Source organism: Lytechinus variegatus, chromosome 9, assembly GCF_018143015.1.
Source record: "Lytechinus variegatus isolate NC3 chromosome 9, Lvar_3.0, whole genome shotgun sequence".
NCBI lineage: Eukaryota > Metazoa > Echinodermata > Echinoidea > Temnopleuroida > Toxopneustidae > Lytechinus > Lytechinus variegatus.
Window position 1 is genome coordinate 2,016,678 of NC_054748.1, and position 26,422 is coordinate 2,043,099.

The 26,422-nt window shown below is 37.3% G+C and overlaps 1 protein-coding gene across 2 annotated transcripts; it reads right to left on the bottom strand.

Moving 5' to 3' along the window:
* Positions 1-11,021: 11,021 nt before the first annotated feature.
* LOC121421030 (zinc finger protein 585B-like) lies at positions 11,022-23,142 on the bottom strand. Of its 2 annotated transcripts, none has more exons than XM_041615627.1 (2): positions 23,036-23,142; positions 11,022-15,863 (listed from the first exon to the last, which is right to left on the bottom strand). In XM_041615627.1, the coding sequence occupies exon 2, from the start codon at positions 15,794-15,796 to the stop codon at positions 12,128-12,130; it is 3,669 nt and encodes a 1,222-aa protein (XP_041471561.1). In that variant the 5' UTR covers positions 15,797-15,863; positions 23,036-23,142; the 3' UTR covers positions 11,022-12,127. The 2 variants fall into 2 exon arrangements, with proteins under 2 accessions (XP_041471561.1, XP_041471562.1); XM_041615628.1 differs by having other exon boundaries at positions 11,022-15,859; positions 23,036-23,129.
* Between the last annotated feature and the right edge of the window lie 3,280 nt (positions 23,143-26,422).

Consider the following 26,422-nt stretch of genomic DNA (forward strand, 5'->3'; position numbering starts at 1 on the left):
TCAGAAGCTTCCACGTTTTTTTTCTCATTATGAAAGATTTCTGCCTAAATGAGACAGAAAATCGTGTACAACTCTTGAACGCACACACAGGTCACGGAGTGACCCAGAGTGTAAGCAGCTGTTTGTGTTACAACTGGGGGAGTGATACATTTTTACAATAGGGGTGATCAAACTCACTGGAGGGACTTTAATTCACTTATAACAAAAAAAATGTTAACTACAGTACTCATGTTGAATGCTCTGATGAAAATTATATGAGTTACACATTCATTAGAACGAGAGGACAAGATTATTGTATAGATCGAGAGCATTATGCGTAAATCATGCTACCATTGCGACCCCGGCCCCTGCCTGGCCGATGGTTCAGGCATGACGATCCTGAGTGACGTCACCGATAGAGACCTCAAATGCCATGCAGGAGAGCAGATTCGACAACTAACTTCATCTAAAAAACACGTATTGAAGATAAAATCCAATGAGGAAATGGCTTTCATTTTCGTGAAATATACATTCCATTCTTCAATAAATCTTGCACCCCGTCGTTAACTGCCCATTCATTCTCGAGCAATGGGGGAATGAATACAGAGTGTCTCAAAATTTGTGTGAAAAAAGTGCGCATTTTCCATAGAACTTCTGCCAAAAAGCAATGCGTAATTAAGGGAAAGATTAGCCCCAAAACACGAATAGATGAGTTAATCAAATGAGATGAATCATGAAAATCAGTGAAATATAGTTTCTCCTGTCCTCATTACTGAATACCCCGACTTGATACGATTAATTTTTCCCCCTCTCCATCAACTTTTAAGAAAAAGGGTGCATATTTTCATAAAAATATCATGTGTTATATCGACGGACGCCCGTGTGTACGAGCAGGAGGAAGCCAAATGTCTCGGATTTTTCATAATGTCTGTAATACATGTCATTTTAATTTTTGTATATAATGCACTTTGTTAATATAAAAAAATTGAACTGAAAAAATAACTGAAAATCATTCTCTAGGCCTATCACATTCAAACCAGTCGGATATTTTTTGCTGTGGATCATGCAGTCTTGTCCCACGTGTAAACACATGTCGGGAATTTAAAATATGCTCAAATTGTTTCCAGCAGTATTAACCCTAACAAATTCGCTGCTTGAAATGTTTTAACCGCGCTGGGTCAACTTTTCAGACCAAATTTGCGATGCCCGGGTGCGCGTTTCCGTTTTACACCCTGGCGAAGGCATTTTCCGCAAAAATAGCTAAAAAGCGACTAGCGAAGAGTCTACACACGTCGCTGGTTATTAAAGGGGAAGTTCACCCTAACAAAAAGTTTATTGTAAAAATAGCAGAAAAATTAATGAAAAATATTGCCGAAGGTTTAAGAAAAATTCATCAAATAATTAAAAAGTTATTAGAATTTCAATTATTTGATTTGTGACGTCATATGCGAGCAGCATTCCTACAGAGCGAATGGTAAAAAATCAATGAAATGTCATTTTCTCAGAAAATTGAAAATGGTTTTCACTGTAACTTTTGTATATCAATAGACAAATCGTTTCACACTCGATCATGGAAAGAAAACAAATTTAAGTCATCAGGAACCATACAAAATTTGAAATTTATGCATTTTATATTACATTACACATGAGACAGCTGCTCGTTTATGACGTCACAAATCCAAAAGTTTGAACTCTAATAACTTTCTTACTCTTTAACGGATTTTCCTCAAACATTCACCAATATTTTTTACTATTTTTTCTGCTATTTTTACAAGAAAGTTTTCTTCAGGGTGAACTTCCCCTTTAAGAGTCCGACAGTGGCGAGTTTCCCCACACACAACAGCATGCAATCTACACAGCCACTGATAGCACAGAGGTCAGTGGCTGCACGGCCACATAACTCCATATGTACACAGAGCTTTCATATGAATTAAATCTCAGGGAGGTGAGAAACTTAAAATTCGGGCAATAGCCAAAATTAATTTAGTTAGCAGAATAATGACAAGAATATCAACAATAGTACACCAAACGAAACAGAATCTACAGCATGTAGAAAGAAGTCCAATTGTTTCGACTCAAATTGTTTCAAAATGATTTGAAGTTACGATGAATTAAAATATACTAGTTGCCACCGATACAACTACTGCTGCTGCTACTACGTACTACTACTACAACTAATTCCAACAATGATACTATACTACTACTACTAATGATAATAATAATTGAAATGATAATAAAATGATAATAATAATACATAATAATGATAGTGATGATGATGATAAGAAAAAAAAGCGGAAGAACAAAAAAGAAAATAAAAGAAGAATTACAAGAAGAAGACTGAGGAGAAGAACTTAAGAAAAAGAAGAATTAGAAGAAGAAGAAATATGAGAGGAAGAAGAAGAAAAAGAAGAATGAAAAAAAAAGAATGAGAAGAAGAATGAGAAGAAGACTGAGAAGAAGGCCGAAGAAGAAGCTAGAGCAAGAACAAAACGAACGGTAATACTGAAATAACAGTTTAACTACTAGTACTGTTCATAACAATAATAATGATAATATTGACAACAAACTATGCAATTTAGAATAACAGTTTCAAAATGATGCTAATGAAAATAAAGTATACTATACTTCTACTACTACTAACCATGATAAAAATAAGCTAATAATAATAATAATAATTTATAATATAACAATGAATGTATAACTACATTAACTACTAAATGTATCCCTATTATTACTACTATGACGACGATGCGGCGACTACTAATATTACTGCTAATTATAGTTAAAATTTGAAAAAAAGTAAAAAATTACTTGTAGCAATTTATAATCAACAAAGTATAATTTGTCCAGTTTGTTTCCCCTTAAAGGGATCGTCCAGGCTGTTTCCATCTTAATAAATAGAGTAAAATTCAGAGCAAAATGCTGACAATTATATCAGAATCGGACAAGTTTTAAAAGTTTATTAATATTTGGTGGGGGCAGTTATATGCACATCATCAAGGTGGGCCGATGATGTCACATCCCCACTTTCCTTTTTCTTATGTTATTTTACATGAAATAATATATATTTTTTTAAATAAATATGTAAATGATCTGTCTCCATTATGATGAAATGTTGCAGCAATAATTAAATAAATAATGCGCTTAATTAGTTGTCAATCCAATTGTTTTAGTTCTTGGTAGAAAAAAAACAATTGAATAAACACAACTACATGAAATGAAATACAAAATATGACATCATCAGCCCATCTAATGAATATTCATGAAGAATTGTTTCACCGGAATGATGCAAATCTTTAGAATTCAATAACTTCGTTATTTATCCGATTTTGATCAATTTTCAAGCATTTTGCTATGCGAATGTTACTATATTTATTGAGTTTTTTATATGTCTTTTATCACTAATACACGGCCCCAAATACCATCGTCAAATTAAGGTATAAGGTATACAGTACTTTACATCAAACAAAGTTTTTAAAAAATAACATAACAATTTCTTGCCAACAAGTGAATAGATGAAATATGAATAAATTCATACTGTATTCATCAAGCTTGAATGAATCTTAATCTTACATTAATAATGTAGTGATCAACAAACACTGTCTTACGTATACCCTACAGGCAATTGTTTTTCTTTCATCAAAAAATAAACTTTAATAGGTCTATTTTTTATAGTCATAGAATGCAGTGTCATACAACGGTGAATTTCATCTTCTTCCATGATAGTGAGGGGGCAAATTACCACTGAACTGTACGTTGTAATAGGTCCATAGTGTGCAAATTACCTGCAATTCGGGAAAGGCAAATCATCAAGGCAAACATTAGTGTTAACCCCAGGGGGCCACTTCCATTCACGAGTGGATACCATGCACAACCATGGGGTCTCCAAAAGCACCCTAAACACGTAATTTTCATATTCTGAAAATGCACCCCTTAACAAGTATTGGCGTGTGAAACCCTACCCTTAACAAGTCTTGGAAACAAAACGATACTCTTGGCAAATATTCCCTGAAACGAACCCCTAAACAAGTACAGGAATGTTTTATTGTTACGGGTCCTTCGGTCGTCGGCTTTACCTTATTTGGTTTAGTACGACCCCACCTTCTACACCTCGCGCAAATCGGACTCTAAACACGTATAGTGTTGGGGCAGAAAGGACATGCATCCTTTATAAAACATTTAATTTTGTTTTATCATCCCCGCAAAGTCGACCCTAAACACGTAATTTTCCTAGCGAAATAGATACCCTTTTTTCATTATTTTTGTGTTTTTGACACCCTTATCACGTTACGTACGTAACGTGCCCTATCGTGAAAAAGATATTCTTTTTACGTGCTTTTTTGGTCGCGCATGGTATCCACTCGTCAATGTAAGTGCCCCCCCCCCCCCGGGGGTGTTAACCTGAATACAGCTTCACAAGAACATGTTCTGTTGTTATCTTCGGTGCAGACTTTTGCATCGCGCGCCCAGCTGATAATGTAAACAAACGTGGACTCTTCACTAGTCGCTTCTTAGCTATTTTTGCGGAAAATGCCTTCGCCAGGGTGTAAAACGGAAACGCGCTGCCCGCGTCAGTGTTTCCACTCTTCCCGAAATTCGGGAAATGTTAGAAAATTTTGACTTTTCCAGGAAAGGTTCGGGAAATGAAAATATTCGAGGAAATTTCGGGAAATCCGAAAATAACAAACGAAGAAACTATCAATATTCATGATATTTAGGTTAGATTTTAATAATGTTTTACAGCCATCATAATATATACGTAGCTCACTGAAATTTTCCGCTCGCGCTCCGCGCTCACATTTGTAATTTGGCTTTTTTTTTTAAGATAGCGTGAACAAAAAAACCCTAAAATCCTTGATTTTGGCCACCTAGGCCGAATGTAGGCTCGCTGTATTATTGCCCGATTTTCGTTTAAAACAAATTTGAAAATTCCAGGAAATATCTATGAATTTCAGGAAATTTGGGATTCAGTTTCGGGAAATTTATTTTTGAGCTGTGGAACACTGGCCCGGGTACGCAGTTACGAAATTACGCAAAGACCCAAAACTGCTCAAAAAACACGAATTCATGCATGTAGCCTACAAATCCAATGCAAATTGTGTACTTAGCCAAAATTCATATATGTATCATTATTTCTACTTTTACTGATTAAACCTAATTGATTTTGTCTTGTTTGTGATCAGAATTTAGTCTGCAAAAAAGTCCATCGAAAAAATAATAGAAAATAAAAATCGAAAAAACAAATACATAAGAAAAAAAATAAGATACACATTAAGAAAAAATTGAAATACCAACTTTTTTTAAGTTCGTATGACCGGGATCCTACAAAGAGTCTGTTATGGAAGCTTAAAAGTGCCACCGAGATGTTGAGATAATTATCTCGGGAAGTCGACATCTTGATAGCAAAAGATAAGATGACGAGGTACGTCCCAGATCTCATCATGTCGACATATTTTAGAAGAGATGAGATGACACGATCCCGAATCTCATCATGTCAACATCTTTTAGAAGCAGGGGCGTAGATAGCGGGGGGATGGGGGGGATGCATCCCCCCCAGAATTTTAGGTGGGGGGATGGTGTGTACAATCATCCCCCCAGGTTTCTGTGGGGAAGAAGCAAAACTATACAGTAATAAAGCAATGAATGCTAGTTAAAATCAATCAATAATAATAGCAGTAATAATCATAACGTACAGCAATGACAAACATGATCAAAATTGGACTTTTATTCAGAGTCAATCATCTTATATGCATTTACAACTTGCAAGTTTTAAGTAATAACAACTGTCTTGCGTCGTCATATACATTTAAGGATCGTTATTCAGAGTTTCACCAAGTACATTTCCTTATAATAATTATGTATTTGCAAAGGAGATAAGTTCAAAATATTTCATTACAGATTTAAGAAAGTGTCGCTTAATCACTCCCTTTCAGAGCAATTGCTTTCATAACACATTAACACTGTTCAAACGAATTAATAAGAAATTACCTATACACATACACTGACCCTTTTCCCTGCTGGCCATGTCCTCAACCCCTACTTTGCAAAGGAAAGGTGAAAATTTTCAGTCTCTAATGAGCGAATTAGTAAATGAATGATTTTGGAATGAAATAATCCTTTACTGTTAAGGACTGTTTTGCATAACTATATTGGGTGAAAATAAACGTCTTCCAGTTTCAAGAAGAAGTAAGTCGAGGCGCAATGTATTTTGGAATTACTTATACCAGTGATTTCTGTACGTGCGAAGTCTTCTAGGTTTGAAGGTTATAAACTGTTACATTTCCTTACCTATGTTTTTATCATAATCATCATAACAAGGTACATAATAAGAAATGAATCGAAATTATAACAAGTTACTATCTATACAGTTTACTTCCGACAACCCGGTGAGGTTTATTTCATTTCCATACTTAATTCAATCAAGCCTTTGTAATCATTGTAGTTTTAAACAGAGTGTGCTTATCATTTTAGTGTCCGCATATCTGCAAGTGGATAAGGAATATAATGTTGAGCTTTTTTTATTTTACCCCTATTACTATAATTGTAATTGATATTTTTTTAGTTATTTGGCTGTTTATTTGTTTATTCCTTTAGTTGTTTATTCATTCGTTTGATCATTAACAATATCGCTACTTTTAAAAGAGTATACTACTATACTAGTAAAATAAGGAATACTAGTTATTCCAGATCATGTTTAGCAGGACTGTCATGACCAAGATGATAACTAGACATCCGACAAATGACATTTCTCTTATGATCATCTTTACTCATTGTCATTAATCAAACAAAAGATTACTGCCATGAAAAATGTGCAAGGAAGTTTGTTTATTACTGGATGCCCTGTTTATTGCTGAAAGCAAAGTGATTAAAAGACACACGAGATAATCCATGAGGCAGATCGTGTTATTTTGTTATCTTCAACTCGTCTGCTTTGGCCCATGATATTTTGTTTTTATCGAGTACGTTATCTCCTTCATTCTTTATATTTATATATTAATTACATATATATATACATACATATATATATATATATATATATATATATATATATATATATATATATATATATATATAATATATATATATATATATATATATATATATATATATATATATATATATATATATATATATAAAGTATGACCCAGCTAGGGATCATCCCCCCCAGGTCTAAGGACCTGTCTACGCCACTGTTTAGAAGAGATGATGAGATGACAAGATCCCGGATCTCATCATGTCAACATGTTTAAGAAGCCGTTCTAACATTTTTTTTTGGTCAAACTACATATAATTGAATCAAAATTAATGAAACGGCTGTTTTCGACTCGCCGTACGGCCGCCGTAGAACATTTATGTGATCATGGTATTACTTATAAATTAATGCAACTTCGAGCCACAGTATACAATTTCGCCTGAAAAGCACTCAATTGTGGACTATCCACACGCAGACACAATACGTTTAAAACATACAAAAAGCAAATAGGCTATTCATTTTCTCCTTGTGTCATTAATTTTATTACTCATGACATAATCACGGCTTGTTACATACATTCAGTTATCCATCAGGAGGTTATGAATTAAAATAAATAACTCTTCTGAATTGTAGGTGCGTCCAGTAGGGTGGAAGGGGGCACCCCAATTGTCGGTACAAAAGAGGAAAACAAAAAAGTGGGCACAAGGCACTTATATCGATACCCTGTGAGATACTGTGTCCTTTCAACAGGGATTATTATATTTCCCCCATCTATTGTGCCAATAGTGTATGCAGAATTTTTGAAAGGGGAGGGGGGGGGGGGGGCCTCGAGCTGAATGAAAAGTTGACAACCTCGATCCCCCCCCCCCCAAAAAAAAAGTCTTCATCAAAAAGTTGAGGTCGATTCGTACCCAAATAATTTGACAACCAAAAAAAAGTTTTCCAAAAAAAGATTGGGGGGGGGGGGGGTGTGAACGGTTAAACCCCTGTATCCCCCCCCCTACACTACTGTGTTATGCAATGAAATTTTTCTTCCTTTGCGGAGGGGGTCTATTTTGCACAGAGGAAAGTAATCATCCTGCATTAATTGTGCCACAGCAGATGCGTTAAAGAGTCTGTCTTAAACTCCCTTTTCTGTCTCAAGTAGATGTTAACATAATGATTTACTGATTTTTCTGAAATTTCTGAAGCCAATGTGAGCAATGGATATGAATGCAGTACGTACGATAAATACAGCTGGGCATATCTCTATGGAAAGCTAAGATGGACAATAAAAATGCACCAATGAATGCTCCGCTATACTTGCAAATTCAATGCGTCAACACATTCTCCCGCCAAGATTAGCGCATATTTTTCGCCCAGCTTCGCTTCTCATACAGGTGGCATCAAGCACGACTTTTGCAGCTGCCATGAAACGGGGCCCAAATTGGACATGTGGGCCATATTCCAAAGTCAGCTTTAATTTACACCCTGATATAAAAATGTGGTTTAACTATGGGGAGCCAAATAAGCCATCCATGTCTAGAATTAGATGATAACTTTATTTTCACATTTGGCAGTCAAATCGAAAAATAAATCTTGAAATGATATTCGTCTCCTTCACTTAAGAATCATGTGAAGAATCCAAGCAAAGTCTAAAAGAATTGAACAAATTCTGGACACTCAAACTTCCCACAATTTCAACTAATTTCAACCCAGACTTAGATCATGGCCTAAGATACATGTAAACACGATTTCAGGATACAGGTTGTATTTATGGACCGGAACTATATCTGTGAGTTTTTAAATCGGAAATTCGCCGTGACATAAATAAAAAAAAAATTGGGAAAATATTTTTTTTTATTTAAAAACATGCAATATGCGAGCATGGATGCAGCTTAAAGGTCAAGTCCACCTCAGAAAAATGTTGATTTGAATCAATAGAGAAAAATCAGACAAGCACAATGCTGAAAATTTCATCAAAATCGGATGTAAAATAAGAAAGTTATGACATTTCAAAGTTTCGCTTATTTTTAACAAAATAGTTATATGAACGAGCCAGTTACATCCAAGTGAAAGAGTCGATGATGTCACTCACTCACTATTTCTTTTGTTTTTTATTGTTTGAATTATACAATAATTCAATTTATACGAATTTGACAATTAGGACCTCCTTGCCTGAAGCACAAAATGTTAAAATAATGGAATTCCACGTGTTCAGGGAGGAATGAAACTTCATTTCACATGACAACGACGAGAAAATAAAAATATTTCATATAATAAAATACAAAAGAAATAGTGAGTGATGTCATCAGTTCCTCATTTGCATACCGACCGAGATGTGCATAACTGTTTTATGAAATGAAGTGAAACTTTAAAATGCCATAACTTTCTTAATTTCACATCCGATTTTTATGAAATTTTCAGTGTTATGCTTGTTGATTTTTTCTCTTTTTATTCAAATCAAGTTTTTGTTGGGGTGGACTTGTCCTTTAATTATCTATTCTCTCGGCACCCATTTGTAATTCTTCAAATTACTCATGGAAATAAATCCTTAGGGTAGACAATGCGTTGTTCTCCTATAGGCTATGTATCACTAAATACATAATTATAAATCTCTTGAAACAACATGAGCACCCATGAACCTTCTAAGGACCCACGCTTGTTCCGTTTTCCTACACGGATGCTTCTACAGATTATCTTAAATTCTTCAGTAGTTAAAACACTAGAATTAGATATGCTCTGAATGTGTTTTGATAAATGGCACATTTTGTGGCAATTCCCTGGGGTGGCTTAACTTTATCCAAGATGTAAGGTTAGGGATGCTATTATACAAATAATGCACGTAAGCGCGTGCATGCAGGGCCAAATAATGAACGATGTGCAAGAAGAGCCAATTGATATACCACACCAAGGTCAACAGGACCGAGTGCGGTATATCCATTTGGCGAGTCGAGCACAGAGTTCATTATTTAGGCCCTCTACGTGCAAGAATTATACCACACCAAGGTCAACAGGACCGAGTGCCAGTGTTTCCACTCTTGCCGAAATTCGGGAAATTTCAGGAAATTTTGACTTTTTCCAGGAAAGGTTCGGGAAATGAAAATATTCCAGGAAATTTCGGGAAATCCAAAAATTACAATTAAACAACAATTAAACGTAGAAACTATCAATATTCATGATATTCAGGTTACATTTTAATAATGTTTTACAGCCATACGTAGCTCAAAATTTTCCGCTCGCGCTCGCATCTGTAATTTTGTTCCTTTTTTAAAGAGGGCGTGAACAAAAAAATGCTAAAATCCTTGATTTTGGCCACCTAGGCCGAATTTAGGCTCGCTGTATTATTGCCCGATTTTCGTTTAAAATCAAATTTGAAAATTCCAGGAAATATCTATGAATTTCAGGAAATTTGGGATTCAGTTTCGGGAAATTTATTTTTGAGCTGTGGAAACACTGCCGAGTGCGGTATATCCATTTGGCGAGTCGAGCACAGAGTTCATTATTTAGGCCCTCTATGCACAAGAACGAGTGCATTGTTTGTTTAATACATCCCCACCACCATGTTACTTAGGGTGTGTTTATGCTTCCATTGCGAGGACAGAATCAGCGATTTCAAACGTCGATTCAAAACGCCGATCGTAAACGTGGTTCTGGGAGTGCTGTTTATGCTTAAATTTTCAGAGCAAATCATGATCTCCAGCTGGCTTCGCATCGTAAAGCGAGGTCAAATTGGGCGCGCCTTTTTTCGAAAGTTTTTTTTTCCGATTTTTATTACGTGGAGATAAGCATGGAGCAATACGACTGTATTGCCCGCGGATTTTCATCTCACCGGAAGCATGTACCAAATGACGTCATTTAAACACGTTTACGATCGTGGTTCTGTTTATGCTTCCCCAGAAAGCCCGATTCTGGTCAAACGACGTTTACAAACGCACCTTTTTGTGAGTTTACGATCGGCGTTTTAAAACAGCGTTTAAATGAAAGTAAGCATGGACGCAACCGTGTTTTGGACTAACCACGTTTGGAAACGCTGATTCTGGCCTGAAAAGTGGAAGCATAAACACGGCCTGAGTTACCAAGAATGCTATATCGGTACTATCCTGCACTCTGATCAGAGTGCAGGATAGTGCGTTTGGTATGACGCCAGAGTGCAGGATAGTACATTTGGTATGATGTCAGAGTACAGGATAGTGCATTTGGATGCCATAGTGCAATTCACTGAATATCATGTGATCAGATTTGGACCAAACAGATTACAGAACATTCTTGGGAGTTGTAAAATTGGCATAATGGTAATAGTCGCATGCATTTGAGTGTCCGAAAGTCCACATACACAGCTTCAACACAGAGAAGTCGTTTTCACGAGCGTAATGTAAAAAAATATCTTTGTAACTATTAATAATCTCACACAAGATTGATAATAGTGGGGAAATTTTATCCAATTCCATTGAATTTGATGAAAATATTATTACAATTAATTCACTATTTACGCCTCGCTGTTCATTTGAAATTGTCCATGTTCACAACTCTTGCTATGGCAAACGGTCCGAAATCACCCATATTTCCAAGACACTGGCATCTTTGTTTTCCCACTGAAATATCCCTGAGGGTTCAAAAAAGGTCGAGATTGATCATCATCTCAATACTAAAAAGATTACCTACATGTTGATGTATAATACTTCATGACTGGTATAATGGTTACATCTCACTTTTCTCCCAGACTTTGAGATCGAGCAGGCAGAACATGGAATATTTATGTGTACAACATCGCATGACTAACGTACGATAGTTTCCGTTCCTAGACTATTTTCATTTAATCAATACAACCCAAACAAAATTAAGCAACACATTTAATGTTGAAAGTAACAATGTTCTTGAACCATACACCTTTGTCTACGGATATTTTCATATAGCTACATTTTGAGAGGGGAAATATGTAATAGTATTGAGTCTGGAATCAAGTTTGATTTCCAATAGGGTCTGCGTACAGTATAAACTATCAGGCTGCATCGTCTGCTACGTAAACCAAATGAGCGACCATGACCGAAACTAACCATTATGGTTTATGTTTGGATTAGGGTAGGGTATACTGCTAAACACTGGGTGAAGTTGTTAATTAGTATGTGGAATTTCGAAAGGAGCAATCGTCGCCGAAGCAAATGTCCTCGAAACTTCCCTGGAGAGTATGGACATTCATAACTTGTTTTGAGAAATTTGTTCTTCCTCAGGACCCCTGCATGTATGCTTTTTAAAGTTACACTTGGTAATGAAACCTTTCCCACAATGTGCACACTTGAAAGGCCTTTCTCCCGTGTGTGTCATGATGTGCTCTTGTAGGTGAGCTTTACGATAGAATTTCTTGTGACAATAAGAGCACTCATGGACTTTCTCACGAACTGGAGGTATTGATTTCCCAGATGTACTACATGAATGTTTATCAAGATCATTGTTGGTATGGAACTCCAACCCGCATTTCAAACACTGGAAAGCACTATTCTCTGAATGTGTAGAAACATGCTTCTTAAGGAATTTCTTAAACGAGCCTTCATATATGTGATATCTTTGAGAAATCTGTTCTTTTTCTGGAATCCTGCATATATGCTTTTTAAAATTACACTTGGTACGAAAACCCTTCCCACATTTGTCACAAAGATAGAGCCTATTTCCTGTGTGTATCATGACATGCTCCTGTAAATCAGCTTTACGGGAGAATTTTGAGGGACAAGAAGAGCATTCATAATACTTTTGAGAAATCTGTCCCGTTTCTGGATTCTTGCATGTATGCCTTTTAAAATTACACTTGGTGATAAAACCTTTCCCACAATATGCACACTTGAAAGGCCTTTCTCCCGTGTGTATCATGATGTGCTCCTGTAAGTGAGTCTTACGAAAGAATTTCTTGTGACAATAAGAGCACTCATGGACTTTCTCACGAACTGGAGGTATTGATTTCCCAGATGTACTACATGAATGTTTATCAAGATCATCATTGGTAATGAACTCCAACCCGCATTTCAAACACTGGAAAGCGCTATTCTCTGAATGTGTCGAGACATGCTTTTTAAGGAATTTCTTAAACGAGCCTTCATACCTGTAATGTCTTTGAGGAATCTGTTTTTTTTCTGGAATCCTGCATGTATGCCTTTTAAAATTACCCTTGGTACAAAAACCCTTCCCACATTTGTCACAAAGATAGAGCCTTTCTCCCGTGTGTATCATGACATGCTCCTGTAAGTGAGCTTTACAAAAGAATTTCTTGTGACAATAAGAGCACTCATGGACTTTCTCACGAACTAGAGGTACATGTATTGATTTTCCAGATGTATTGCATGAATGTTTATCAAGATCATTGTTGGTAGGGAACTCCAACCCGCATTTCAAACACTGGCAAGCACTATTCTCTGAATGTATAGAGACAGGCTTCTTTAAAACGTATTTCTTAAACGAGCCTTCATACCTGTAATATTTTTTAGGAATCTGTCCCTTTAGTGGATTCTTGCATGAATGCCTTTTAAAATTACACTTGGTAATAAAACCTTTCCCACAATGTGCACACTTGAAAGGCCTTTCTCCCGTGTGTATCATGACATGCTCCTGTAAATGAGCTTTACGGGAGAATTTCTTGGGACAATAAGAGCATTTATTATACTTTTGAGAAATCTGTCCCTTTTCTGGATTCCTGCATGTATGTCTTTTTAAGTTACACTTGGTAATAAAACCTTTCCCACAATGTGCACACTTGAAAGGCCTTTCTCCCGTGTGTATCATGACATGCTCCTGTAAATGAGCTTTACGGGAGAATTTCTTGGGACAATAAGAGCATTTATTATACTTTTGAGAAATCTGTCCCTTTTCTGGATTCCTGCATGTATGTCTTTTTAAGTTACACTTGGTAATAAAACCTTTCCCACAATGTGCACACTTGAAAGGCCTTTCTCCCGTGTGGACCATGACATGCTCCTGTAAGTGAGCTTTACGAAAGAATTTCTTGTGACAATATGAGCATTCATGGACTTTCTCATGAACTAGAGGTTTTTTCACCGCAACCCCACATTGATGGAAATCAAGATCAGTCTTAGTAACAAACTTCAATCCGCATTTCAAACAACGGAAAGGGCTATTCTCTAAATGTATCTCAACATGCCTTCTTAAATGACACTTCCTCAGGAATTTCTTGGAACAGTAAGAGCATTCGTGAAGTTTCTTATCCTTGTTTCCTCCTTGTGTATTTCTGCATGTATGCTTTTCAAATTTAGCCTTTTTGATGAAAGCCTTCCCACAATTTGCACACTGGAAGCGCCTTTCCCCTGTATGCATCATAACATGGTCATCAAAACGGGATTTACAATGGAATTTCTTGGAACAATATGAACAATCTTGAGACCAACCAGAAGCTTTTACATTACTTTTCATGCATATATGCTTATCAAAAAAACCCTTTTTAATGAAGCTTCTTCCACACTCAGAACACTGAAATGGTTTTTCTTTGTTATGTTTCAGATAAAGATGACGTTGTAATTGAGGCCTAGAAGGAAATATCTTGAAACAGGATGGGCACTCATGAGAGATTGAACTGGCAGGGTGCATTATCTTCACATGCCTGTTGAGATTGCTTTTAGTCCTGGACCCCTTCCCACATAGTGAACACACAAAAGGCATTTCCCCTGTATGGATCAAAATGTGCTCTGCTAAGTGACATTTCCTTTTGAATTCCTTTGAACAATACAAGCACTGATGGAATCCTGCATGTGCCTGAACTCTCTTGGTCTTCTCGCGTGAGCGTAGATTTTTCTTCACCGTGTGCTTTTTCAGATTACCTTCAGTGACAACTCCCTTTCCAGACTCTGAGCCCTGAGGTTTCGTTTCAGTATGAGAAGTCTCTGATTTCAGTGTGGACTGGGAACACCCGAGTGATTTTCCACAGATCTGTCTGGGCTGCTCTGATTCACGTTTGCAGCACCATTCTTGCCCATCCATGTGTTCCTCCTTCTTACTTATGGACTTAGACCAATCCCTCAGAGGCTCGCACTTAATATCTAGTTTCAATTCACAGGGTGATGCACTGTGAACTAGCAGCAGGCATTTCCGTAAAAATTCGCTACCGCACTTAGAGCATGAATAGGACTTTTCAGCTGACATTTGTGTAACATGGAAGATTAGTTTCGCCTGTGTTTCAAAAGCTTCCTCACAGTGCTCGCACTGGAAATGGTGTCTTACAGAATTTTGTACTTTGACGGATCGGGATTGGCAAGAAATATCAGTTTGATAGGTTTCTCCTGTTTCAGCAGTACAACTTTTCTCTGACCCGGGATGACGAGAAACATGTGCTTGATCGAAGGTCTCTCTTTGTTCTTTCTCTACCTGAGGATGACAAGAAGAATCAGCTTGATCTCCGAATTTTCCAGTTTGAATATTCTCTATTTCCCCCAACTGGAGAAGGTAATGAGTTTCTCCTTGATCTTCAGATTTTGCCATCTGTACAACCTCTTCTTTCTGTGACTGGGATGCCCAAGAAATATCCATTCCATCTTTCTGTATCCCAATGGTCTCCACTGTACAGTTACTTCTGTGTTCTTCATGATCAACGTGGGAAGGATATATTCTCGTACCATCAGAATCTTGGCACATAGAAGGCGTCTCACTCGTGCTCCTACTATCCTGTGTCACTTCCTCCGAATTGGACAGTTTCTCATGATGGGAATGAAACAGGCCGAGTTCTTTGACGCCGCTTCCTTGAAGATGATATTGGAGATGTTTGCTGAGGTCTTGCTCTTCATAAAAAGAGGCATCGCAGAAAAAACATCGAAGAAGCTGTGTTCCATTCTGGCCTGACTTTTCGGACACTAAAGATTCTTTCATCATGCTTTCAGTGGATCAGGTCAAGAATGCATCTCCTGCCCTCTTCAGTCCTGCTGCAAGGAGTGGCTGTCTAGGATAAAAGGGTAAAATAGTATCGATGGTCAAACATTTTTTGCAACAAAATATGCTTACTGGAAAGAAAGTTGGCACCAGGTCTAACATCAACCCTGGTACAGGACTGTTTCTTGAGACTGTACAATGTATCTCATAACAATGATACAGAAAAACACGGCTGATCTTACTCTGAATATACTTCAAAAATCTGGTAGAAAAATGATGTATCATATAACCTCAGATTCACCAATTTAATATGATTCCTGATTCACATAAGTCTAAGTACTTGTTTTATCCCATCTTCTTATAATGCTTATTAATTACTTATACATGTACAGTGCGTATCAAAAAGGGACAGATTTGATAAGTCAATAAAATTTTTGTTTCAAATTATGATCTCTATATTTTGGTGTCAATATGTGGTCTGGAGTCTTATCCTTCAAATGCCATTAAAATAATTTAGTTTCGTTCATGCTTGAGCGAATGTTTTTGTCTGGGTTAAAAAAGGAGGTTTGGGCCAAAATGGCATAAAAAAACGTACATATGATGGTCGGACTTTTTGCTAATCAGCAGACTTCCTCTAAACCTTTTCATTATTTTTGCCATAATTTTTTAATTGCAGCGGTCAAAATTCATTTCCAAGTCTACTTATTCGCTTGAATAACAGAGAAAAATCAAACTAGCATTTATAAAACTTAAAATTTCATCAAAATCGGATGTAAAATAAGAAAGTTATGACATTTTAAACTTTCGCTTATTTTTCACACAACAGTGATTTGCACAACTCAGTGACATGCAAATGAATCAGTCAATGATGTCCATCACTCGCTATTTCTTGTTTTTTATTGTTTGAATTATACAATATTTAATTTTTACAGATTTGACCACAGGGACCTACTTGACTGAATCATATAGTATTAAGCAATGCTAATATGACATGTTAACTTCAGGGAGGAATCAATCACTGTTTTACTTAACAATGAGGAGAAAATTAGAATATTTCATATCAAATCCAAAAGAAATAGTGAGTGGATGGTGTCATCAGTCTCCTCATTTGCATACCAACCAGCAAGGGCGCCGGAAGCGGGGGGCAGGGGGGCACTTGCCCCCCCAAAGAAAATTTTTGGGGGCAAAACGAGATTTTGCCCCCCCCAATTTTCCCCCTAAAAGTAGAAAAATGATATTATTTAAGGACAAAAGTAAACGATGAAGGCACTTTTCTGCCTAAGAATTGTCATTTCTTTTGTCAAAAATGAAAAAAAAATCGCCCCTGACGGGGCAATTACACATCATAGTAAGCCTTGCGTCTTTTGACGAACATGTCCCTCTGTGAAACATACCTTTGATAAGCCCCTTTTCCATCTGAAAGACCTTTGAAAGACCATGAATTTTGGTTGATCTTTCAGAGGTCTCTCAATGAACCTACAATGGTCTTTGAGGTCTTACGCGAGTCCTGACCAATCTTTCAGTGGTCTTCGTGGTCTTCATGGGCTCCAAAACTTCTTGAAACGGTTCAAAACAGTCTTACAACGGTCTTACAGGAAAATTGTCTTTCAGTGGTCTTTCAGCAGTCTCTCAAGATTTTTGCGGAGATCACTGTAAGACTCATGAGAGATCATTGAAAGATCATTGAAAGACCAGGCAAAGTCCATGCAAAGAATTCTGAAAGATCACTTATTGCATAAAAAAATCTCTGAAAGACCATTGAAAGATCTCGAGAGGACTAGTCTAAGACCAGTACGACAAGAAATATCCAACTAGTCTTTCAGAGTTCTTTGAGGGGTCTTTCTGAGCCATTCCACAGAGTCGACAAATTTCATTGATCTTGAAGACCGCTGTAAGACCTCACCAATCTTTCAATGGTCTCCGTTCTGTGGAATGGGGGCCTATTAGTATTAATGAATACATTTCAGACAAAAACCGAATGGCAAATTTGCATGCTGTGTCGGCTAACAAACGCGCGGTCGCCCAGAAACGCTCAGACCGGGGTGGTGTTTCATAAATATTTTCGTCCGACAAGTTGTAAGATCTGACAACTTTCCTGTATTCTGATTGGTTGAGAAGCATTGTTACCATAGTAACTGTCGGATAAAACGTCCTACAAGTCCTTTCATGAAACGCTCCCGGACCTGGGGAGTGTTTCATCCGACAAGTTGTCAGATCTGACATCTTTCTCTGATGTTGATTGGCTGAGAGGTACTGTTACTATGGTAACTGTCGGATGAAATGGGACTTTTCGGATAAAACGTCCGACAAGTCCTTTCATGAAACGCCCCCCCCCCCCCCCCCCCCGATGTCACCAACGCGCGTGAACGCTAGTTACTCGAGCAACATATGGAATCTGAAAATAGCTGTAAAACCGAAAAGTTTAAAGAGTTATAGAGGATTGAGTAGTTGCTTATTGGATAAATGAGAAGATGCTATGATTCGGCGAATGGAGTGCAGAGCAGGAGTACTCATCTATCAACTAATCAAGCCTCTTCTTCAACCTTTTCTGGTTTACTGTCTTTATCAGGATTACGCTCATTTGAACAAAACATTACTCGACTTTCACTGTCTACTTCCTCCTATCAATTTCAATTCTTCCTCTATCCACTTTTTCTCTTTTTTTTTTCGAAAACTCCACATGGTGTACCGTCAACCACATCCGCTGTTGGAATGTAATTGTTTTCTTCTAAATAATGTTACATAATGTACATTATGAACTGCCGTAGTTTGTTAGTTCATGATTATTTACCAATGGATATTTCCAGGAATTCGAAATTCATCATTTCCTAGTTATGGTCACATTTTCCCCAGAAAATATGTAAAGAAAAAAGAAGATTTTGAAGGGGTCATCCAAAAGTGCTTCCCAGCCATACAAAACATGCCAAAGGAAACACATAAATCGAGTAATGTTTTAAATTTTCAGAAAAGTTTTAAATTGTTAGACAATAATTAAGCAGGTCATATTTCTTTTTCCTCCAGTTACAAAATATGAAACGTTTTGCCTATGTATGTATAATCAGGGACTCTCTCCAATGCTGAGGTCAGAAATGATTTAAATAGAATGGGTATTTAAGCGCTTATCGTCGTCTGCCACGTCAGAACACCCGCCATTTTGAATTTAAAAAGACATTCATTGGAATGTATTTTGTTTCTGTTGTTACGCTTCTTCTGCTTCTCGCGTCGTCCGTGTATGTAAATGTACATAAATAAATATTTCTGAAAGGATATTGCATGAAAAATGTAATTTCTGGTATTTTGAGTCAATATAAGCGTATTACGTAATTTAATTGATCAGACACGAAAACCACATTCCGAATTAAGCGATCGTTTTGCGCGTAGATTTCATAGGTTCTCATAAACTCTGAGTATAGTCTTTCGTAGTGAATTCTATGTTTAATTCTCAAGAAATTTATTTTTGAATTCTCTTAGAAACGTAACTTTTAAACTCTATTTTTACACAAAGTCCTTACCGTGGGGGGGGGTCCCACGCCCTCTACCGCTCGATCGCTTCGGTATCTCACGCTGTCAAAAATATTGTGCCCCCTTCGGGATTTTGCCCCCCCAAAACTGAAAGTGTTCCGGCGCGCCTGCCAACCAGGATGTGCTTATAAACTGTTTTGTGAAATTAAATTATATAAGCCTAGGTTAAGTTAAACTATAGTTATCGTGTTTACAAGGACTTCAAAAGGGTAAGATGAAAACATGACAGTATGACCTTGACCTTTTGACCTCAAAATCAATAGGCTTCATGGGATTTATGCTAGTATCATACGCGTCAAATTATATGAGCCTAGTTTATGTTAAAATGAAGTTATGGCATTTACAAGGACTTCAGAAGGGCAAGATGAAAACATGTCAGTAGGTGGTTTCAGACCGCCTCGAAGTTCGTCAGTTCCAGGTATTCTCTGATCGGGAAATTTACCCCGATCAGAAAATACCAGGTATTTTGGTAATGTGAAAGCAAACTACGCGTAATATCCCCGAAACAAAATACCCGCTAAATAGTAGGTACTTTGCGAAATTACGAGAACTTTCGCGGGGATTTTTCCAAGGTCGCAGGTATTTTGTCAATGTGAAAGCAAATTACAGGAACTTTTAGCCCAGCGTGTCGTTGGGTGCGGCGCCGTGGGTGGCTGCTGGGCTAGTGATTTTGAATCTCGCGCCTTGCCTGCTTATCAGACCATACTGCGCATGCTCGTATCTTCAGGAACTTATACCGAAGGGGTATATGTTTCAGGGCGGTGTGAATGCAGGAATACGTAATGGGCATTTTTCAGCCTAAAAAAGTTCTCGTAATTAAACGGGGATTCTTGTGATCAAGGCGGTTTGAAACCACCTAGTGTGGCCTTGACCTTTTGACCACAAAATCAATAGGGTTCATGGGATTCATGCTAGTATGATACACACCAAATTATATGAGCCTAGATTAAGTTAAACTGAAGTTATTGTGTTTATACAAGGACTTCAGAAGGGTAAGATGAAAACATGTTAGTGTGACCTTGACTTTTTGACGTCAAAATCAATAGGCTAACAAGGATCTATGCTAGCTAGTATCATGTACACCAAATTTTATGAGCCTAGGTTTAGTTAAACTGAAGTTATCACGATTCCAAGGACTGTAGAAGGGTAAGATGAAAATATGTCACTGTGACCTTGACCTTTTGACCTCAAAATCAATAGGCTTCTTGTGATCCATGATTGTATCATGCACACCAAATTATATGAGCCTAGGTTAAAGGGAATGAAACCTTTGGAACAAGTAGGATTCTGTCGAAACAGAAAAATCAAAGAATAAGAAAAAGAATGTTTGAGAGAAATTGGACAAAAAATGAGAGTTATGAGCATTTGAATATTGCAATCACTAATGCTATGGAGATCTTCCTATTGACAATACGACAAGGATGTGTGATGTCACATCTGAACATCTTTCCTTTTGATAGACTATAAAATACCTCCAAAATCTCTTTTTGCTTTTTTTATGATACAAATTCTTTATCCATGATATATTCTTTAAAAATCTGTATTACCTTCCCTCCTATAAAAAGAATACATGATCTACTGATAGATGTGATATTATAAGAGACAGTTGAAGTGAAATATATACTAAACAGCTCTCAGAGAGCTGCGTTGTTCACAAGTGACATCACACATATTTGTCGCATTGCCAATGTGAGGATCTCCGTAGCATCAGTGATCGCAGTATTCATATCCTCATAACTTTCTCATTATTTGTTTGATTTTTCTCAAACTTTCGTTGATCTGTTACTCTGATTTTTCTGTTTTCACACAAGCTATCTTGTTCCAAAGGTTTCATTCTCCTTTAAGTTAAACTAGAACTACCAGTAGATACAAATTGTTACTTAACAAATAATAAAACTTGAAACTTGATCATAATTATCATTATAATAATAATTCATATTCAAGTTTCAAATTTTACTATCTATTAATTTTATCAATAAATTGTTCTTAAGATCAAAACAGCATTTTGTATTACATCGCTTATCCAAAGCTGCGTCATAACGAAGCAGTTCAAGGGTCAAGACTATTGTCTTTGCTGTCTTTACGAATGGATTGAGGGATCTCCAAGAGATCCGTCTGGGAGGCAGTTCAAGGCTCAGACCATGATGACAAAGTATACCGGTATGTGAAAATATGATAAAACAACATCATGGAGTCCTACCTCCATCGACGTCATGATTCTGTGTCTCACAATAGACCTTCATCCATATAATCGAGTTAGGCCCAACCCCTAAGTGCAAAATTTATTATTTCCCCCTTAATTTTGGAGTGCTATTGGGACCCCATTATTCCACCCCATTTTGGAAAGCATATGTTTGTCCGCCTAGTATAACATGGACAACGGACAAGTCCTGGGCCAGGGGGGGGGGGGTGTTTGCACTCGGTATATAATGCATAGTGGGTATGTGCCACGGAGGGGACCCCCATTTTCACACTCAAATTGCCATTCCAAGGCATAGCATTTTTGTCTTATTGAGCAAAAGAACAAAGAAAGCTGCTCCAAACTTAAAGCATAGCATTTTCTTCTTATCGAGACAAAAGAAATCCGCTCCAAAGCATAGCATTTTCTTCTTATCGAGACAAAAGAAATCCGCTCCAAAGCTTCGCATATTTTCTGTTAAGCCGTTCCGTCCGCATTGATCTGCTACAATTAGCCGCATTTTTGGTGAAAAGCGGGCGCAGAGTGCTGTCTGACCATCACCTCTGCGCTAGTGCACCCAGGGCCCATGCCGCCGGGCTAGCTGCATGCACGTTCCATAGGGATGCATATGCAATCACACGCAGGCGACCGGTTCCAAGGATCCCCGTTCTCACAAACTTTTGTAGTTCCGAAGCCCGTTCAGAGGACCCTTGTTTTTACAATAAGCCCGCTCCAAGGCCCCCGTTTCTTGTCTCGCCTGCGGCACATACTTTTTTGGTCGAATGCCCCCCCCCCAACGGGTCCGCAAAGCGGGCCAGAGATGGAGCCACAGGGCTATTTATAGTAGTATTGTACTAAAGCATTATACTAATTATTTATAATCACTTATCAAATTAAAGCATTTGTGAAATAATATTTTTATCTATCAATGCCTATAAATTGTTCTTCAAAACGACATCGCTAACCGGTCATATTATTCCGTTCAAGGGTCGTTGTATTTGCGTTGTGTAGATCTACACAAGATCGGTCTGGTAAGAAACCTTCATTTTTAACATCTTAATTGATCATTTTTTTTAAACCTTCCTAGGCCTATATCTTTAGGCGTAGGAAGGTGTAACGTAGCGTAGAGATTAAAATAAAAAACAATTTATTTACATGATTTCTATATTGAAACTTGAAAGATGGATTACCCAGGGAAATCCATCTTTGTTTACATGTGTCTCTTATAATACATATATGACCGGAGTTCAAGACTCCAATGATGAAGAAGTATATGTTAAAGTATTTTTAAAAAGACATCATCATGGAGTCCTCAAGACTAGACTAGGCCGAAGCTTCCTGGGTTAGAGAACATGAACATAAGCACATGGGACCATATTCACACAGACGCAGTCATGTCTCACGACAGTTTCAGTCAGTATACCATACGTTTCTACCTACGGTACAGGTACCTTTTCGTATCATTTATAGCTTAGAATGGCCAAGAATTTAATTATTGGAACAAAGCCCATAACAAAGTAAGACTACCACTTTCAACTTACAACAAGCGTTGATTTACCATCGGCACCGGATACTCATCTTACTTTGTTTATGTTGCAAGCACTGGTGGTTGCAAGCAGCATATATAGCTTTTTATAGCGCATATATATATGCACAGCTAGCTCAGACGCATTTCAGATATGGTGTCGCTGAGACCTCCAATCATGAACAATAAATGGAGGAAAATGAAAAAAAAGGAATCGTCAAACATAATTTATCCCTAATTTTATTCCAAGTCCAAGAGATCAACAAATATAAAGTCTGCGTTTGACGATATTTTTTCGCCTCTCTTTGTTCTTTGATTTGGCGTTTCAAAAACAATTTCATCACTTTATATCAAATATTAGTAATTCAAGATTGAATCTTTTCAAGCAATTAGAGCAAACAGATCATCACTTAAAGGCCTATGTCACTGTTAGAAAAAATAAAAGAAGTTCCTGCAGCAGAGTCTCGAGAACACCTGTAATCTTACCGAATTGCGTAATCCTACAGGAAATTGGTATTTGATGTATGGAATCTTACAAATTTCCTTGAATAAAACACCCTTTTCCCCTTTTTAAACAGACCTGTTCTGTTAAATTGCAGAAAAATTCTTGTTTTATGAATGATTCTGTTATTGCTTTTTACAAAATCTTATGTTTATTTTCTGTAAAATCACGGTTTTTTTAACAGTGTATGCTGTTTAGTATAGGTTTCCCCGTCCAACTTCGTCAAATATCAACCGATTCAGTTATGTAATAATTCAATTTGCAACTAATTTGAATGACGAATGAGATCAACATTTGAATGACCAAATACTTAATTCAATTTAACTTTATTGGCAAGCAATTTCACGGTTATCTCATCAAATTTGAAGAACGATCAAATTAAAATAGCTGAAGAAGTGTTTTCAAATTCGCACCCCCGGGTTCGCACCGACCCTTGCGAACTTTTAGGTATTCAAAATCATTAATATACAATCACTTATAGGATATGGATAATGCTTTCGTTTTTTTTCACTTCTTCATGATTATGGAGATGAGCTTTACTTCCGGGGGGGGGGGCACTTACATTGACGAGTGATACCATGCGCGACCAACAAAACACGTAAAAAGGATGTCTTTTTCACGATAGGGCACGTTACGTACGTAACGTGATAAGGGTGTCAAAAACACAAAAATAATGAAAAAAGGGTATCTATTTCGCTAGGAAAATTACGTGTTTAGGGTCGAATTTGCGGGGATGATAAAACAAAATTAAAATGTTTTATAAAGGATGTCCTTTTTCCCCCAACACTTCGTGTTTAGAGTCCGATTTGCACGAGATATAGAAGGTGGGGTCGTACTATAAACCAAAGAAGGTAAAGCCGACGACGAAGGTCCCGTAACAATAAAACATTCCTGTACTTGTTTAGGGGTTCATTTCAGGGAATATTTGGCAAGAGTATCGTCTTGTTTCCAATACTTGTTAAGGGTAGGGTTTCACACGCCAATACTTGTTAAGGGGTGCATTTTCAGAATATGGAAATTACGTGTTAATGGTGCTTTTCGAGACCCCAATGGTCGCGCATAGTATCCACTCGTGAATGGAAGTGCCCCCCCCCTCCCCCCCCCCGGGGTTTTCAAATTCGCACCGACCCTTGCCAACGTTTAGGTATTCAAAATCATTAATATATACAATCACTTATAGGATATGGATAGTGCTTTCGTTTTCTTTTCACTTCTTCATTATGGAGATGGGCTTTACTTCTAAATTGGATGTTTACAACTTTAATAGGTGTATCATCCATCTGACAAACCACCATCGGAACAACAAATCGTTTTTTTCCACTTTCGCAACTATTCTAAGATAAAAGTTTAAAAAAAAGAACAAGATGATGAAGAAAATAATACCTACCATTGGCATCTACCCACTGACTGGCGGATCCAGGGGGCACGGGCCGATCCCCTTTATGGAGGCATAATATTTTTTTGTGGACGAAATACCCTTATTCTTTGGTAAAACTTTTTTTTCTGCTCGTCAAATACCTCGGGGAAAATGTGCCCCCCCCCCCTTTTTTTAATCCTGGATCCGCCCCTGCACTCACTCATCAAACACTAAAAGAAATTATTATTTTACAACCATATAGTAATAGGTAATTACGTCTTTATCAAACATACTGGAATAAACTGATTCTAACTGAAAAGATCAAAAAAAATGTAGGGTAAAGATAATACATGTGGGGTCAAAAATATATAGGGTTGACTCTCGCCTTTGAAACAGAGAGTCGTGGGTTCGCATCCAAGCCAGGGCGTGATTTCCTTCAGCAAGAAATTTATGGACACTGTGCTGCACTCGACCCAGGTGAGGTGAATGGGTAACCGGCAGGAGTAATTCCTTCCATGCACTGAGTGCCGGTGATGGTAGCTCGAGCTAAAGCTGGGGTAGCAGCGCTTTGTATCCTCAGGCAAAAGGCGCTCATAAATCGGTTAGGGCCCATACTTTGAATTTCGAATGTTCGTAATAAACCCGAAACAAGCAAATTGTCTATACCTCGATGTTCGTTAATCCGAACATTTGTGGTGTTATTCCGAAGGTTCAATAATCCGAAAACCAAATAAGGTTCGATGTTCCAAAGGTTCGTTAGTCCGAAAACGAAATAACATTCAGTGTTCGGAAGGTTCGTTAGTCCGAAAACGAAAAGTTAATCATTCAGTTTTCGGACTAACGAACCTTCGGAATTACGAAACTCATTTCTTTTTCGGATTAACGAACCTTCGGAATAACGAACCTCACTTCGTTTTCGAACCTTCGGAATTACGAACCTCATTTTGTTTTCGGACTAACGAACCTTCGGAATTATGAAACCATCAGTTCATCGTCGCTTTAAAAGACAACTTTGGGCCATTAATTCGAACGAATTTCTCTCTGAATTGAATTTCTACAAAATTCAAAGAAATGATATGGAACGGAATTTAATGATGAATAAATGAAAATGAACCATGTGCGCAGAAGGTTAACAAAACATTTCGAATTTATTTAAATGCAATTCTGGTGAAATTGGACGGGGAAACCTATAAGTTTTACCAAATGATGTATCTTCTAATGATACCGTCATCTAATAAGGGTCCGATCAACTCGATTCCGTGGACTATGACGATAAAGCTTTCTTGGAAACCGTTATGTTCGAGCTTTAACAGCTGTCTTTGCCTGTCATTGATATTTTTTTTAAAGGGATGGTCCGGGCTGAAAGTATATGGCTTAGTAAATAGAGTTACTGAGCAAAATGCCACAAATTTCATAAAGATCGGATAACAAATAACAGAGTTATTGAATTTTTAAGTTTAGCAATATTTTGTGAAAACATGCAGTCGTCATGAATATTCATTAAGTGGGCTGATGATGTCACATCTCCACTTGTTCTTTGTATT

Excerpts from the sequence above, each read along its gene's own strand:
- LOC121421030 (XM_041615627.1), bottom strand. The coding sequence starts at position 15,796 with ATGATGAAAGAATCTTTAGTGTCCGAAAAGTCAGGCCAGAATGGAACA.